A 15,940-nucleotide genomic window follows, 5' to 3' on the forward strand; every position below is an offset into this window, starting at 1 on the left:
GCAGAAGTATAATCATCCAAAGCACTGAAGAAACGCTGACAAGCGCCCACAGTTGGCGCCCGCATGACGTTTAAATGCTTTGGTGTACACGCCTCCTTACTTTGTAAATAAACACGGCTGCGCATATAGGCATTCGTCTGCAGAGTGATAAATACAAACAATCAAGACAGCTAAAAAATCAAGCAATTTTGTTTGGACAGACAACAAGGTAGGTTTATTACTACATGTGACCCTGAGGGTGAAGAAGCATTTCATAAAAAGTAGCAGAGTAGCACAAACACAACCAACTGACTACGAAAATGTGCCTGACGTCACCATTTTCACAGATTTGCGTTTTTTCATATACACAGTAATGTTAAAGGCGGGTGCATAATTTTTGAAAAACACTTTGAAAAAGGGAGTCGGGTCGAGTACCAAAACACACTTGTAGTAGCCAATCAGCAGTAAGGGACGTCTCTACTAACCGACATCGTTGCCTGGGTTGTGTATGTGTGGGGCGGGTCTATCAAAAGAAGGTCCAGATTCTATTGGTGGTAGGGGCGTGTTTGTTTAGGGATTTCAAATGTCAACACTGGCTTTGAGAGATCATGCACCCCGCCTTTAACAGCATAGTTTTCAAAATGTATCTTTTATACCCTAAAATGTCATTTTCGTGTAAACGAAGAGACAAAATGTACAAACGTTTTTGAAAACGGTGAAACAAACCCTGCATCCATTACGATTGTATGCGAGTAAATATATTAAAGTAACAGACAGTCATTCATAAATCTCAGCCATCAGTGAGAGTGAGAGGGTTAAGAAACCAGGGAATGGGGTGACAGCACTTAGAATAGATTTAAGGTAGGGGAGGGGCTAACCCCTTGACCCCCACACCTCCTCCACACACTGTGTACTAGTAGGACATTTTTCCCAACACAAGCCCCCTCTGTAGTACCATCACTTGTCCTGTAGGAGTAGATACTGTCAAACAGGAAAATACAGGTCAGTAAGACTGCTGACACGTGTGTTTCTGCATTATGTTTGTGTGGGTATAAGATAGCTTTACTGCTTAGAATTGTGAAACTATAGTAAAGAAGGTCAATGTGTTTGTTTCTTGTCCCTCATGTTATCGCAAGATCTATATAGATCTTTGCAACCTTTTCAATTTCCCATGCAGCCTGTATGACCCTCCCAGCATCCCACTCCATCTATTATGCATTGAATTCTCTGAAAGTTTACTGTATAAAGACTTTTTTATATGAACATGAGCATTCCTTCACAACTATGTAAGAATAAAGATGGCCTTTGTTATATTTGCCAAATTTTGGGGAATACAGTCTGACACGTTGGCTTTTGCTGATCCAAGTAGGAGTGGTAGGGACATTTTAGGGCCCATGATGACCCAAAACAAGTGACAGACACTAAGATCTGTTACATCACAAGACTACGGAGGACTAACTTTACTGCAGCCACACCAAGAACATACAGAATACAGTTAACACGTCTTCTGTTCCCAGAGAATAAAGGCTAAATAATTCATCGAGTCTCCGCTTCCATTCAGAAGCTTGTTTGCGGGCCTACGCTACACCCGAGCATGGGAGCAAACTGATACACTGTGCTTGGAAAACACTGGAGTCATTTTACCCCGCACGTTCCAATAGACAAAGTATGCACAGACTTTGAATAGAAGTTTTTTACAGTGACAAAAACACAATGCTCCTCTTACAATCTCATATTTGGTAACATTAACCTTTACCATAATGCATCTATGTGGGCACAGTGAAATAAAAACATTTTTTAATTATAATTTGATTTATGAGCATCCAAACACAGGTCTTCGAATAATTAAATTAACTGCAACCACACACTGTATTTAAATTTTTGGAAAAAAATTATATTGGTTGGCTGCTAATCCGAAGATGTATATGAATCTGTTATATAGGCTATGAATTTGGGGAAATGTTGAAAATGAGTAACAGTGATTTATGAGCGTTCATGCCTTGTACACACCTGGATCAATTTACCAACCGCCACCTTGTGCCAACATGTCTGAATGTGCTAGCATATTTCCTGAATATAACATACACCCAGAGATGTCACCTTTACATCCCAACTGTGATGTGAACAAGTGTAGTGCATCTACATTCCCTTAAGACCACCTGTCAACTCTCTTCAATGCCAACCCAGCTAACATAAAACCTACCAACCGTTTCTTATGAAAAATTAACCATGGTTTTACTACTTTGTCTGGGGCATTTGCAATACACCAAAATACTCAGATGTAAAAAAATACTAGAGTATACTTTAATATTTACTATAGAAAACTGTAGTGTATTGTAGTATATGGCACTATATTATATTATATTATTTTACACTTTGTTAATGTATGCTACAGTATTCTGTTGTGAACTGATAACTGTAGTAGTACTTATGGTAAAGTTGAAATCCATACTGAAAAGACCAACTTAAGCTGGTTTAGCTGGTCTCTCAAATTGGTTTTAGCTGGTTAAGCTGGTGTAGCAGGCTAATTTGAGGAGTTTGGGACACTTTTTAGCTGATCATAGCTGGTCAGGCTGGAAGACCAGCTGACCCACCATTAAACCAGCTGATCCCAGCTTTACCAGGCTGGAAGATTGGCTTAACCAGCTTTGCCAGGCTGGGAGGACCAGCTCAAACCAGCTACTTTCATCTTAAATCAGCACACCAGCAGAGCCAAGTTTTTAGCCTGGTCAAGCTGGTTTAAATCCTCTGTGGTCTTGTGATTTGACCAGTTAAAAAAGTAAGAAACCAGGCTAGGATACCAGCTAAACATCCAATAAGCATAGGCTGGTTTTAGCTGGTCTTTTCAGCAGGGAAAATACTATAGTACCTATATATTTCAGTACAGTTAACTATAAGTAAGTTACATTTCAGCATGTGTGTATCCAGAAATTAACAATTGTATCATTAAAGTAAACGTACAGTAACCATTTTATTGGTAGTAAAATATAAATGGCAATCCGCCAAAAAACATGGTTACTACACTTTGGTTACTGCTACAATAAAACCATTGTTTATTTTCCTAGGAGTGCGTCTGTAATGTCATGCCAAATCTATCAAATGTCAAACCTGTACCAAACAAGAAAGGTAAGCAGTTTCCTTTCGTGGTAAACACTTTAAATTTCAAAGTACATCGCCTCACAGTACACAGTTTCGTTTATAATAAATATGTACTTTGATTGTCATTACAAATTTGTAAATACATCAATACAATATGCCCACATACGTGTTCAAGCTAGTTTAAACTGATTGCAGTTATTTTACTGGCACAAAATCTTGACAAAGTTCTTGAAAGTAGCGAAAATGATTGAAAAGGGACTAGAAACAGACTAAAAAACTGATATGTCTGTCCGGTACAAACGTGCACCTGCTCTCAACAAAGAACAGAGACAAATCACTCACCTAAGTTTCTCACACTCAACAGTGTGCTTAATATTCCGCTTTCGTACCGATGATTTTTTTATGAAAACATTGTGTGTAGTTTCCTCTACACAAGGCCACAGTGTTTCCAGGGTTCTCCTTCCTAAAGTAAGGTCATGTAGAGCAGTGTTTACTGTTTAACTGTAAGTCTCTGCTCTCATTCAAACGCTCAGGACCGATAAACTGACCGGAGCTAAGAGACGAGCAGCGGGAAACACTGGCGCGGATCATTCGGAATGGACCGACAGTCAATCACGTGCAGCTAGAAATAATTAAAATTACAGTTAATATTCTTACGCTATCATTAGTTTAATTATTTGTTTGTTTATTAAAACGTTTTTAAAAAATTGATTTGCTCATTTTCATGTATTTAAAGATGTTTATCCAATACCATAGTTTGATATGCACATGACTGAAATATGCCATGTGTGATTCCAGCCTTAAAACATTGTCATAATTCATATGAAAGTACTTTGAAGTCAAATAAATTAATTATGATTCATTATTACTCAGTACTATGTATAATTACACTATAACAAGGTAACAGTAAAATAAAGTGTAACCAAAAATTTCTTAAATGCTTTATGTTCAAGACAATAGTCAACACAGCTACACAAAATGTATGTCTTTATAGAAATACACAAAAATTGCTAGACCTTAAAGTGACAAGTTTCAAAAGTGTAGAGTATTGTATCTTTATTGATATTGTGTGTTATAAAAAAAATTATTTATTGTCACATTATCACAGTGAGAGTTGTAAAATCAGTTGAGGGTCTCAAAATTCCAAGTGTAGAATTTGATACAACGAGGAGAGAGGAGCTCCCTTCTCGCTCCTGCACAAACACAAAGAGCATATTTTCCCAAGGATTAACTCCCACATCTCTCATCCATCAGTCCTTCCACAGTTTCCACGATTCTTTCCGCGTAACCGCCCATGTGCTGAGTCTCAGTTCAAAGTCTGCTAGACTCAGACCCAATGATCACAGTAATGCACCTACAATTCAAACAGCCTGTCCAATAAGAGTCCAGTAACTCTGCCGTAGTCGCAAGGGACATTTGCACAACAAAGGCGTAAGAGGGGTGCTGACAGTCACCTCCTCCCCTCTTTGTGCATATAGAGACAAAAACGAAACCCCTGCAAGAGGACCAGAGATTTCACTTTTGAGAAACCCACTGGGAGGGCCATTTGATGTCCATTAGGAACTTGCTTACAGCCTAACCAGCCTTATTCTACCATTCACTTTACAGGTTGTTTTCTTTAGTAAATAGGGTCTTCAATACTTGTCAACACAATAAAACCACAAATTACAATTCTGTGATTAAACTTAATATTTTCAGATTTGAAATTTTAAGTTTTATTGGCAGGATTCTGAGTTTCTTAAATTCAGACACAGCTGTAAATATCTAAAGCTTTAAAAACTCCCACTCCACATTTTATCCCCGTTGAGCCATGTTTTCCTATCTCCAAGTCCTAAGGCCTCTAGGACCCTGGGATGGTGTCCCACCAATGCACTTTGTCTTCAGAGTGTGATGTTTCTATAGTGATGGGGTCCCCCCTCCTCATTGTCCCAGTGGGGGCATGGGTGGACCCCCACTGCAATGTCATCCTGACAAAGTACTCCCCCATCTCCCCAGGGTAAGAGAAAACGAAGTGGTCTGTTGGATATGGATTTATGAGAGGAGGGAAAGTACAAAGGCTTTCCGGTTGTCAGAACTATGATGATGGGGGCTCTAGTGATACAGGTGTAAGGCAGCGTGATAATGTGATTACACAGCCACCATCAAGGATGGTGTTGAAATGTTATAATAAATACATGTGTGAAGAGGCACATTCTTAGGCTTAACAGGTCATGTTTATTTTTTCTTAACGCCATTCCAGCATCTATTGCTAGATTCATGGTGAGAACTGGTTAGTCCACATACATGTCAATCTAGACACAAGTTAATCCACACGCCAGTCGAGCAAGGGCAATTTGCCATCTCTAGATACACCAGACAACTCAACACAGAAAGGCTTCCCAACCAAGCCGAGGCTCAAACTGGGGGACTTTCTTGCTATGAGGTAACAGTGCTACCCACTGTGCCACACCCACTTTACATGTCATAGCATTGATAGCATAATCTAATAATAAATTTTTTGATTCTTTGCCACCAGATGTCATTTAAAAAGTTTCTTAATTGACTTGATCAACATATTGTTCTTCAATACATTAGCAGCTCTCTCCCAACGACTCTCTTCCTTCCACAAGCCTTTTCCTTTCTTTTCCGCTCTGCTCTCAACCCTCATCAAGCGCTTATAGAGTTTCCAGTAGATGCGAGACTGAGGATCCAGACCAACGAGGGGAGACGTCCTGGCCAAACCATCCTTCAAAAGCTCCTCATTCACACAAGTGTTGAAAAATGAGCCCTAGGAATAGTAGTAAATACAGGGTGATGGGGTGTTAAAATGTTCTTTGTAATAGATCCACAATATCACAACATATTTTCTTACATTGCTTATTTTCACTTTAAGTGTAAGCCTCTTGTTAGTCAAGCTAACAACTTTCATGGTGGTATCTGACCCTGTGCTAATCTGGTGTATCTCACCTACCCTGTTAACTGACACTAGACAGTGGAGGGTCTCGTTTTGTCGAGCGATCAGTCGGAGCCAAACCGTCTCAGATGGTTTTAGCTGTTGACTGATCCATTTCTGCCCTTCTGAGGTCAGCTCCACCCCAGCCAGACGCACATTCAGGAGGGTCATGCACTGACCTGCTAAGACCAGGATGAGTCAGCTAGTAACCCTTTAAAACTACTAGATAAACAAGACTGTATTTCAAAGTGCTTTGTGTTTGAAGTGAACCCTAGTTTAAAATATCTAGTTTAGGGGGCTAGTATAAAGTAGTATGTCTTGTAATGGATTCTTTAAATAAAAAAGACCCTTTTCTGTTGTTTACAGGGCAAGATCATTAAGGCTGACCCTATCTTGATACATGTAACAGTCTGTCACTATACAATATATGAGAGAAAGCTTTCCCATATGGTACAAGCCCAAAGGGGTCAGGGTTGACAAGGCCATCTGTGAATCCCATTGGGATTGGGATCCTCTTGTCCCCCAATAATCATACTTAGGGACTTGATCCGTGACCTGTATAGCACTAAAAAAGCACATTTAAAGACTTGTAATTAATTTTAAGCTGGTCTATAATGAAATTACATTGGCTCTTTCCCTCCATTAACTGCTTTACAAAATTGAATCTGAAATGAAATAAATAATTTTGTAAGAGTAAGTTTGGGGTGTAACAATAGAACAACAGGATGGAGAAACCATTTGTGTTCATGACTAATGAATGACTCGGCTTCAATCCAAGTTCAAAGACAGTGCTACTATGAGGCAAGACGGCAGGGGGGAAAATGCGCAGTTGGAAGAACAAAGTTATGAAAATTGTCTACTCTTTCTTTCTAAGAGAAAAGGATTTGTAAAGATTGAGTCGTAATCGGGACCAGCTGTTCAGATGAATACAGTGGTCCCCATAACAGCAGTGAAATGAATGTGCAGGCCTACTGATAAAACTTTAATTAAATGCTGTATGTGTAAGAAGGGTCTTCTTGGGGGTTTGCATATGGGATTCAAGTCATTTTAATGAATGCTAGACTAGGGGTGTTTCCTCACGTTTAGCAAGTAGGGGACTGAGCAAAGGGACATAAATTGGTTGGTGTTCCACTTTTAGCCCCGTCTCGGTTATATTTCTCACTTTTCCTCTGATGCTGATGTTTCTCTCAATGAACCAGGCTGGAATATCAGAGGCATATCCAAATTTTGTAATCTGCAGAGTAAAAGACAAGACAATATTTCCAGGGTAAGAACATAAGCAAGATATTTTATTTTTTACAGTTATGGTAAAAGAAAAAGCTGCAAATGTATTCCTAACTATAGCTGCTGTAGGTGTTTTTAGATTTATGCGCTTTCTCCAAAGTGACTTACAGTGCATTACAACATATACATTGTATCAGTATGTTTGTTCCCTGGAATCAAACCCACAACTTTTTCCACTGCTAATGCAATGCTCTACCCACTGAGCTACAGGATAAATAAATAGCACATGTAAAATGTCCTGATTATGCAGCACAGTGATCTCCAACATGATGCCCGCGGGCACCAGGTTGCACGCCAAGGCACATTCTATTAATAGCCTATTTTTTATTTATTAATTTTTTTATATTAGCTTGGCATCTTTTATGTATGTCAACAATTTAAACAATAATAAAACATATTAACAAGTAAAATTAAATTAAATCAACAAGTAAAACAAAGTTTTGAGTAGACCATATCCTTTGAAGTAGCCCTTCAGATTTTTTATGTTGTTGGTAGCCCTTGCTCACAAAATGGTTGGAGACCCCTTATGTAGCAAATGTTACTGAAATAAGTGTCTGATAAAATGATTACAGCATGGCTTTAGAAACCAATCAGAAAAAGCAGAGGTGACTGTCTGCCAACCCTAACCAATGACGTGGGTGTGGGCGGGACTACTTGCATGTCAGAAGGACAAGACTGTTTGGTGAAATTGCTTGCAGCAGTTTAATTCTAATGTTGAGTTTAATAACTTAATCCAGTCAACAAAATAAAAGCATTACCATGAATGTTTTACTCCGACAGACACACCACTGACAGCTACGTGAAATAAAAGCACGCGCATTAAACATTTACCAGCCTGATGCTCCTCGCTATGATGAGAAGACCAGCGAGGCCGAGACATGTGCTGATATTCTGTTGAGAAGCACACAAAACATGACATGTTGAAACTTATGAGACAACGTAATGTAACGTATTTTCTATGAATTATGTTTTAATGTTGAGTCTGCTTTGGTTACAGTATGTCAATCATCAAGCAATCACATATTTCTGCAACTTCAAAACGACAACAAATTAAAAATGCTATTCTGTATTATTTACCCGGACAAAAGTTAAGTTGTCGTCGGCAAACTGTGATATAACTGCAATTATATTTTGGGAAGATTTGTCATTTCTCTCGCTCACATCTTCAGGATCCAGACTCGGCATGTTGTTTACAGAGGAAAAACTACAGATGATACCACGCCCCCTAATAACGGATGGCAGGTTAGGACACATAAAAAATAGTACAACGCTTTTTATTCCTCTCGAAAACAGCGGGGAAAAACGGAGAACTACAGGCTCAAACCTTCGTTTTATTCATTTTCATATAAGATATGCATTTAATTAACATTAAACCTTGGGAATGTTGGTAAAAACGTTCCTCGGAACGGTTCACAAGTATTTACAATGGTCAAAAGTCACAATGCAACTGTACCCTCTTCTAAATCTGTCTGAACCCTTAATAAACAAAAACGTGAAGAAATTAGAAAAAATTAAACCAATATATATTGTTGATCTGTAAAGACAAAGTCCAATGGAATTTACAGTAATCCAACCGTTTCACCATCACAAATAAGGATTAATACCCTGTTCAAAAGAGCTGGTGATTCCATAGCAGATATTACTGTAGTAAATGGACATCTACAGTAGAAAAAGTCTATAAAGTCTACGTTATTTATAAAAGATCTAAACATTCATTTTTGGTTTAGCCCAAAATTTCACCCAAAGGACACTGCTGGTTGCACAAACTGTTCAGACACATACTATAAGATTGCATTGCAAGTACTGGCCTTAAAATTATGTTGATAAAGACAAATGAAAAATGTAAAGACAACAAAACTGTACATTTTATAAAGGTTTTGCTGTAGATACAGCTGGATTCACTTGTAACACCTCTTTTTGTGAAACAGGTGTATAGTGCATTTTGTTTGTTAATAACAATATATACAGTATACATGTGACTGGGTAGTATATGCCTAATTAGGATATATTCATTTTGGGCAATATAATAAATCAATATTCCAATGCAAAATCTGAATAGCTCAAATATATTTAAGTATTTCTAGAGTAAAGACATCGCAGCTAAAATTGTGCATTTTGTATAATAAACCTTGAAACAGTGGTTCCAGTATATTTACTACCTGTATAATATCAAAAGATCTGCATTCATATTGAAAATTTCATATTAATATTGGAAATGGAAACAAGGCACAGACAACTCAAGTTATCGTAATCCAGATGTTTAAATATCACATATGATTTACTTTATACATAAAGTATGGCTGAATCACTAACTGTATAAATCTTCAGGATTTAAAGCTGTGGTTTTAGGGGATAATCAATCAGATATGATTGTTTAATGTTACAGTATATTTTAGCATTTCACGCCTTAAACTGTTTAAAGCCCATTAACAGGCTTGCTGTAAAAAAATACAAGATGTCACTCAATGCAGAAAAGGCAGGGGGTGTAAGAGAGCACATCATGAAATAATTTTAACAGAAACAAAAAACAGTAGTTCCAGCTTCATTAAAGTCCAAGAGAGACTGTGCTATTTGGCACCTTTACAATGCCATGCTGAAGGGCTTTCTTCTTGTAATCGCTTCATTTTATTTCCGAAGAACATCCACCAGCAGAGACCAATCAGGACACACACCACAGATTCTACATAGTAACCGTCCAATGTTGTTATACACGTCCCACCTTCTCTGACACAAAGCTGCAAACATTATAAGAAGAGGTTAAATGCATTGCCTGACCACATACATAGCAGATAACTTGAAATGGAAAAGAGAAAATTAACTAACCCCTGCTTCTTCAATTGAACCGCATGTCTGCCCAGGGGCTCCCTGGCATTCTTTAAAGGTGAGAGAATCTACCAGCCATAACGCTAAAGTTGAGGGCCAGTTCCCTCCTAGATTAGTCACAGTGTTTAATAGGGTCATATACGTGCCTCCTATGACAGGGTCACTGACCTTAGCATGAAAGGCCATGCAGGCAACATACATGCTGTATAGTGCCACCTAGTGGAAAAACACATTTCACAATTAACTAAACTACAAATCAACTCTCCAAGTGTATTTGTACATTATCAAGTGTAAGCTTCTGAAGTAGCTAACAAAATAAAATGTACCTTTATTTCTAGAACATACTGAAAAGAATGCACAAAACACATGCACATTATTTATAAATGCAGTTTACATATAACTAACCTGATGTAGAGCATAGCTGAGCAGCACCACGGCATAATAATACAAAGGGAAGCCCCCCTCTTGCCGAACGCTTGGGGTCCACCAGACCAGCAAAGCATATTCCAGACCAATCAGCAGCCTTTTAGGAAATACATCAAACATGTGCACTATAACTCCATCCAATTATTTGTTATGATTACACATAAGAAAGGGTCTGACCATATTCTGTGGCCATGATATTGACCGAATGCTCCTTGCACATATTATACGTTCATTCAAATACTTTTGCTTTAATTCTGCTTAATCCATTCAGAAATGCCGCTTTGTTGGCAGAATCTGTTAAACGTCATGGCAAAGCCCTTTTTTTACCCGGTTAAAGGAGGTTTACAGAATATATGAAGATATTGACAATCTTTTTGCCTTCTGTCTTTTTTCAAAAAGGACAGTGAAGTGATTTTGCATGTCCTTAAAGGTTTTTGCAGCAACAGTCAAATTTGTTAAATGACAATAAAGTAAAAATAAGGCCTTTCAATTTCTGACTAACCTTTTTATTGCCATTAAAGTGAAATAATGAAACCAAACATAACCAAAAATTTGATTGTAAAAATTTACAAGAAAACATTTCAGATGCACTTGAAGGCTTTTGCATTTGAGCTCTTTGTTTATGTTTATGGATTCTGTTTGTACCTGAATGGGAAAGCCTTGTAGAAGACATCTAGGGGACGAGGACCGGCTGTGTATTTACTAATAACTAAAGGCAACAGAATCTGGAGAGGCACCATAGGAACTGCCAGCAGAGCCAGTTGCTCTTTAGGAACTCCAGCTTCCACGAGCTTCAGCCCTGTCACAGCATCAGCAGCAGAAAAGCCAATCTGAAAGAGAGGTGAAGACAGAGAGGTAAGATCGATTGCTATGATCAAAACAGAATAGGAAAATGACAACAGTAATAATGACACTTCAGACCTTAGCGGTTAGTAGTAGGGCACAGAAGGTAAAGACTGTTGGCATTTTAATAATGGAAAACAAATGCTTGTAGGTGTCCATAACACCATGTGCCTCCTCTTTGGTCTTCTTCTTGCCATGTTGCCTTCTACCATTCTCCTTTTTCAGGATAGCGACCAGAGTGGTCGACACCAAGAATACAATCCCCCAGAAAAACAAGAAATCTGAGATACGGTGCAGAACAGAACAGCACAGTACAAATTATTAGAAAATAATAGGGAAAGGCTAAAATACAAAAAACAAAGACCAAATGCATTTTAATTGAAACCCATGCATTTCTATATTAAAAATATTAATAATTTAATAATCAATATAATAACAACCATTCATTTAAGGAACAAGGCGACTCTTTGTGACTTCAGCTCATTCACCCCATCCCCCAGAGCTAGACAAGTCCACACATACCCCCCCCATCTCCGCGCGTCCCGCAACTCTGTCCGACGCACACACCGCCAGACCAGCCCAGCACAAAGAATGGAAGCAAATGGCTCCAGCTAGCACACTGCTACCAACAAGCGACAATAAATAACACCAACATTTTCCTATTTATATGTTGTGATTTATATAGTCACAGCGTGTACAAATAATAAGGTCATATGAGATACAGCCATCTTTTAACCGTATACATACTAGGAACTATAATACAGAAGGCGAAGCACTGCTACTTGGGGGGAGTAGCAGTTGGGGGGAGTAGCAGTGCTTCGCCTTCTGAGAATATAGTTCCCAGTATGTATATGGTTAAAAGATAGCTGTATCTCATATGACCTTTTTATTTGTACACGCTGTGACTATACAAAATCACAACATATAAATATGAAAATGTTCACATTATTTTGCCACTTATTGGGAGCAGTATGCTAGCTGGAGCCATTTACTTCCAGTCTTTGTGCTAAGCTAGGCTAGTGGTGGGTGGGTCAGACAGAGTTACGGCACGCACTGAGATGAAAAACGTATGTATGGACTTATCTAACTCTGGGGGATACGCTGAATAAGCTAAAGTCCCCAAAAGTTGCTGTGTTCCATTAATATAATAATCAATAATTCATTTTTCCTTATACCTGAGAGAGTTACAATGCCCTGTTCCCGAGGTTCAAACCTAAGATACTTGTTGCAGAAATCAGCAGACTCCAAAGCAAGAAACAACACGTTGCCCAAAAAATATCCAGCTGTTTGTCCCACAGAGTTACAAGTTGAAGCATAACCAACATTTTCCCTGGACAGCATGGTCAAAGCCCAGCCATCAACAGCAATATCTTGTGTGGCGGCAAGGAAAGCTAAAAAGAAGAAGACTGCAGTCAAGGTGAACACATCTGGCCCCTTCTGTCCGTCTGACTGAAGCATTGAGTCAACGGTGAATGACAGATGGAGCATAAAAAACCCCAACAAGTACTGAGTGGGTACCAGCCAAGACTTTCTCCTGCCAAACTGCTTCAGGTACAGAGAGTCCACCAGAGGGGCCCAGAGCAGTTTTAGGCTGAAGGGCCAGAAGACAAAGCTAAAATAAGCCTGGTCCCGGTAACTGACGTTCTTACTCTGCATAATGAGAGGAATGCTCCCAGCCAAGCCTAAGGGAATGCCCTGAAGCACATACAAGAAGAGCAAGAGGGCCACATTGCCCAGCTCTCCTTGGATTCCATTACGCACTTTATGATGTCTATTATTCCTGTCTGAGTTCTGCAAAAGAGCTTCTTCATCACCATCCACCTCTAAGTCTGATAGCTTGGTCTCCCTGTCGCCCATGTCCGAGTTGAACACCACAGGTTTCCGCTTCCTCCCGTTCTTGTGCGTGGTAGATTTAGACATTTCCATCTTAATATGCTGGGCATCAATCCAAATATATCCTAAAAAGACCTGCATGCAGAACAGAAGCAATGATTTAAAATACAATCATAAACTGCGAAGTAAATAAGAAAGCATCTGGCCGTTTTTTAGGCAGGATAGATGGGTCTGCTTATGATATCCCAGAATTGCATGTAAATCAGCAGTTGGAAAAAATATTTCTAAAGATTTGTTATGATTTAACCTTATATTGGTCTTGAGAGGTACAGGTAAACTGATAAAATCATCCAGTTCCCTCAAATTAAAATTATTAGTACTAGGATACCCTCATCTAATACATAGACAGAGGTCTATAATGAATGGTTTACGGTGTTTGGTGGGGAAGACCACACCTAGACCCCACACAATACCTTAAACTGGAACAGGACTGTAGGTCAGACCCTTGTTACCAACCATCAGTGCCTGTCCTCACTAATGCTCCTGTGTCTGAATGGGTGGATCTAGTGGAAAGCATTTTCCAGAAGAGCAAAAGATGTTATAACGGTAAAGGGAGAAAATCTCTACTAATCTCCATGATTTTCAATTTAAACATTCAATGAACACATGGGTCAGGTGATAGGATGCCCAAACGTTTGCACATGTAATGTACACTGATCAAACTACAAAGGTGGGCACAGGTATCTATAAAACAAAACTACTAGGTAAAAACAATTAGGAGGGAAAAAATCAACACAGTAATGATAAGCAACAAAAGAATCAGAATTTGCCGATTGCTTCAAAAACACACCATACTAAATAAATAAAAAGTACAGATGACATACCAGATATTTAAGAGAGCCGAGTTATTCAATAATAGTAATGACAATTCTCAGACTAAAAACGCGACGAACACACATGCATGAGATGATAAACAGAAAAAAAATACACTGACTCATGATTACCTTGCACTATGATGACACACCACATGACAGTTCAAGAATCAATGAATTAATGGAAAAAGCAAAATATGACAAAAATAAAACGCCGATGAAAGACGACTGTTCCGTTACTTATGATGAACAGTATATTACTGAAAAGAACATCCACACAAATACAGTATACCTAATGTTTACAGGACACAAGGAAGCGCTGTATGTACACTGGACCGCTGTAATGAGAAGAAAACCGGAGCGGTCCGTCACTAAAATGTGTCCGTGCGTTTCAGCTGACGTGTCTTACTGCTTCGTTTTTAAGTTCCGCCTGACTTTCGATTTAACAGGTCTTTGCTGTAGAACCGAAGAATGGTTGAAGATAATAATATTTTGACCCTGCATGCATACATTTCATTACTCATTTAACACGTTTTGTTTTTATTTGATTCATTGATTGTTACAGCAGTTATTGTAAAACCATACATTAAAGTTCAATCTCATCTTATTAAAGCAGTGCTTTTTAATCAAAAGGTTTTACTGTGGTTCAAATTATTGTAAATGGTTATATAAACATAGATGAGTAAATGGACATATTCTGGATTATTATTTAATATACATTTTGAGATAAAGCTACTAAATCAATGGGTCTTATTCACTATTTAGGCTATAAGCACATTTGACACAACATGTGCGCACATGAATTTGTTCTTAAAGGGCACCTAATATGCAAAATCCACTTTTACAAGGTGTTTGGACATAAATGTGTGTTGTTGACGCTGTCTGAACACAACCACCCTACAATGAAAACAAAATCCACCCACTCCTACTTTTTAAATCCCCATTAAACCAAAGCAGTCTCATTAGGCATGCCATTTTGATTCTCCTAATGTGATGTCACACTGATAAAGCCCCGCCCATGGCCACTGACTGACAGTCCTGCATAGTTTTCACCCTCAGCAAGTACGCTCTCTGCCATCTCTTAAATAGATTGTATTCACATGACTCAGATCTATTTTAGTTATAAAATAGTCTCAAACCTGTCTCTTGGTAAGGGAGTGAGGAGCAGTAGCTCATTTGCATTTAAAGGTGCAAAAAAGCACATTTTTATTCCCTCCCAAATAGGGGCATTTTTTACATGCCATAATAAATAAGTTTTTTGAGCTAAAATTTCACAGATACATTCTGGGCACACCTGAGAATAAAACCCGGAGTAAAGTCTTGTTTTTTACGTTTACGGTACTAACACGCACAATCGGACGCACAGCCCTGCACAGTGACTGATATTAGCATCAAGCGCACTACACGCGGACCTTCGCGTATGCGTAAAAACTGAACAATACTTCTAGCTTTATTTTACATTTTGTATAATTGGGTATAATAGGTGCCCTTTAACTAGTTCTTAAGTTAGTCAATTTGTTGTGTTCTGAATGAGCAGCCTCGTGCACAAGGTTTGTAATTTGCATAATACACTAGCAAGCCAGCTCCATAAAGGGCTTTCCTCAACGCAGTGCTTTTCCACAGAAAATTTTAGAGAAGTATGTCACCAAAGCAAAAGAGCTAAAATAAGTAATCCATTATCATATTCATTATAGGTAAAATTATGCTTTGCTTTGTTTTTATTTGAGGAGTTTTGCTGTCAGTGGAGGAAGAGATTGATGTTTGGACTTTTCAATACATTTATATTTTCTTTACGCAATTAGCGGCTTTAATGTCGCTCTAGGCATTAAGCAAATGCTTTTATAGATAT

The 15,940-nt window shown here is 38.5% G+C and overlaps 3 protein-coding genes across 7 annotated transcripts in view; all 3 read right to left on the bottom strand.

Annotated features, from left to right (window-relative positions):
• Positions 1-3,609, bottom strand: part of plch1 (phospholipase C, eta 1) — a 74,246-nt gene extending 70,637 nt beyond the window's left edge. Inside the window, exon 1 of the mRNA XM_073853476.1 lies at positions 3,421-3,609. The gene's annotated coding sequence lies outside the window, so the exon portion shown is untranslated. The remainder of the gene's footprint in view (positions 1-3,420) is intronic.
• Positions 3,610-4,145: 536 nt separating this feature from the next.
• Positions 4,146-8,540, bottom strand: c18h3orf33 (c18h3orf33 homolog (H. sapiens)). 3 transcript variants are annotated; one of them, XM_055174388.2, is made up of 5 exons: positions 8,372-8,527; positions 8,053-8,185; positions 7,091-7,244; positions 6,029-6,192; positions 4,146-5,845 (listed from the first exon to the last, which is right to left on the bottom strand). In XM_055174388.2, exons 2-5 carry the CDS (start codon positions 8,119-8,121, stop codon positions 5,597-5,599), a joined length of 636 nt encoding a protein of 211 aa, XP_055030363.2. In that variant the 5' UTR covers positions 8,122-8,185; positions 8,372-8,527; the 3' UTR covers positions 4,146-5,596. The 3 variants fall into 3 exon arrangements, with proteins under 3 accessions (XP_055030363.2, XP_055030361.2, XP_055030362.2); XM_055174386.2 differs by having other exon boundaries at positions 4,151-5,845; positions 8,126-8,185; positions 8,372-8,540; XM_055174387.2 differs by having other exon boundaries at positions 4,153-5,845; positions 6,029-6,189; positions 8,126-8,185; positions 8,372-8,537.
• A 65-nt stretch (positions 8,541-8,605) lies between these two features.
• Positions 8,606-14,536, bottom strand: slc33a1 (solute carrier family 33 member 1). 3 transcript variants are annotated; one of them, XM_055174384.2, is made up of 7 exons: positions 14,384-14,536; positions 12,562-13,354; positions 11,465-11,667; positions 11,189-11,373; positions 10,523-10,640; positions 10,118-10,333; positions 8,606-10,029 (listed from the first exon to the last, which is right to left on the bottom strand). In XM_055174384.2, exons 2-7 carry the CDS (start codon positions 13,310-13,312, stop codon positions 9,862-9,864), a joined length of 1,641 nt encoding a protein of 546 aa, XP_055030359.1. In that variant the 5' UTR covers positions 13,313-13,354; positions 14,384-14,536; the 3' UTR covers positions 8,606-9,861. The 3 variants fall into 3 exon arrangements, with proteins under 3 accessions (XP_055030359.1, XP_055030358.1, XP_073709578.1); XM_055174383.2 differs by having other exon boundaries at positions 14,224-14,460; XM_073853477.1 differs by lacking the exon at positions 14,384-14,536 and adding an exon at positions 14,104-14,124.
• Between the last annotated feature and the right edge of the window lie 1,404 nt (positions 14,537-15,940).

The sequence above is a fragment of the Misgurnus anguillicaudatus genome, chromosome 15, assembly GCF_027580225.2.
Source record: "Misgurnus anguillicaudatus chromosome 15, ASM2758022v2, whole genome shotgun sequence".
NCBI lineage: Eukaryota > Metazoa > Chordata > Actinopteri > Cypriniformes > Cobitidae > Misgurnus > Misgurnus anguillicaudatus.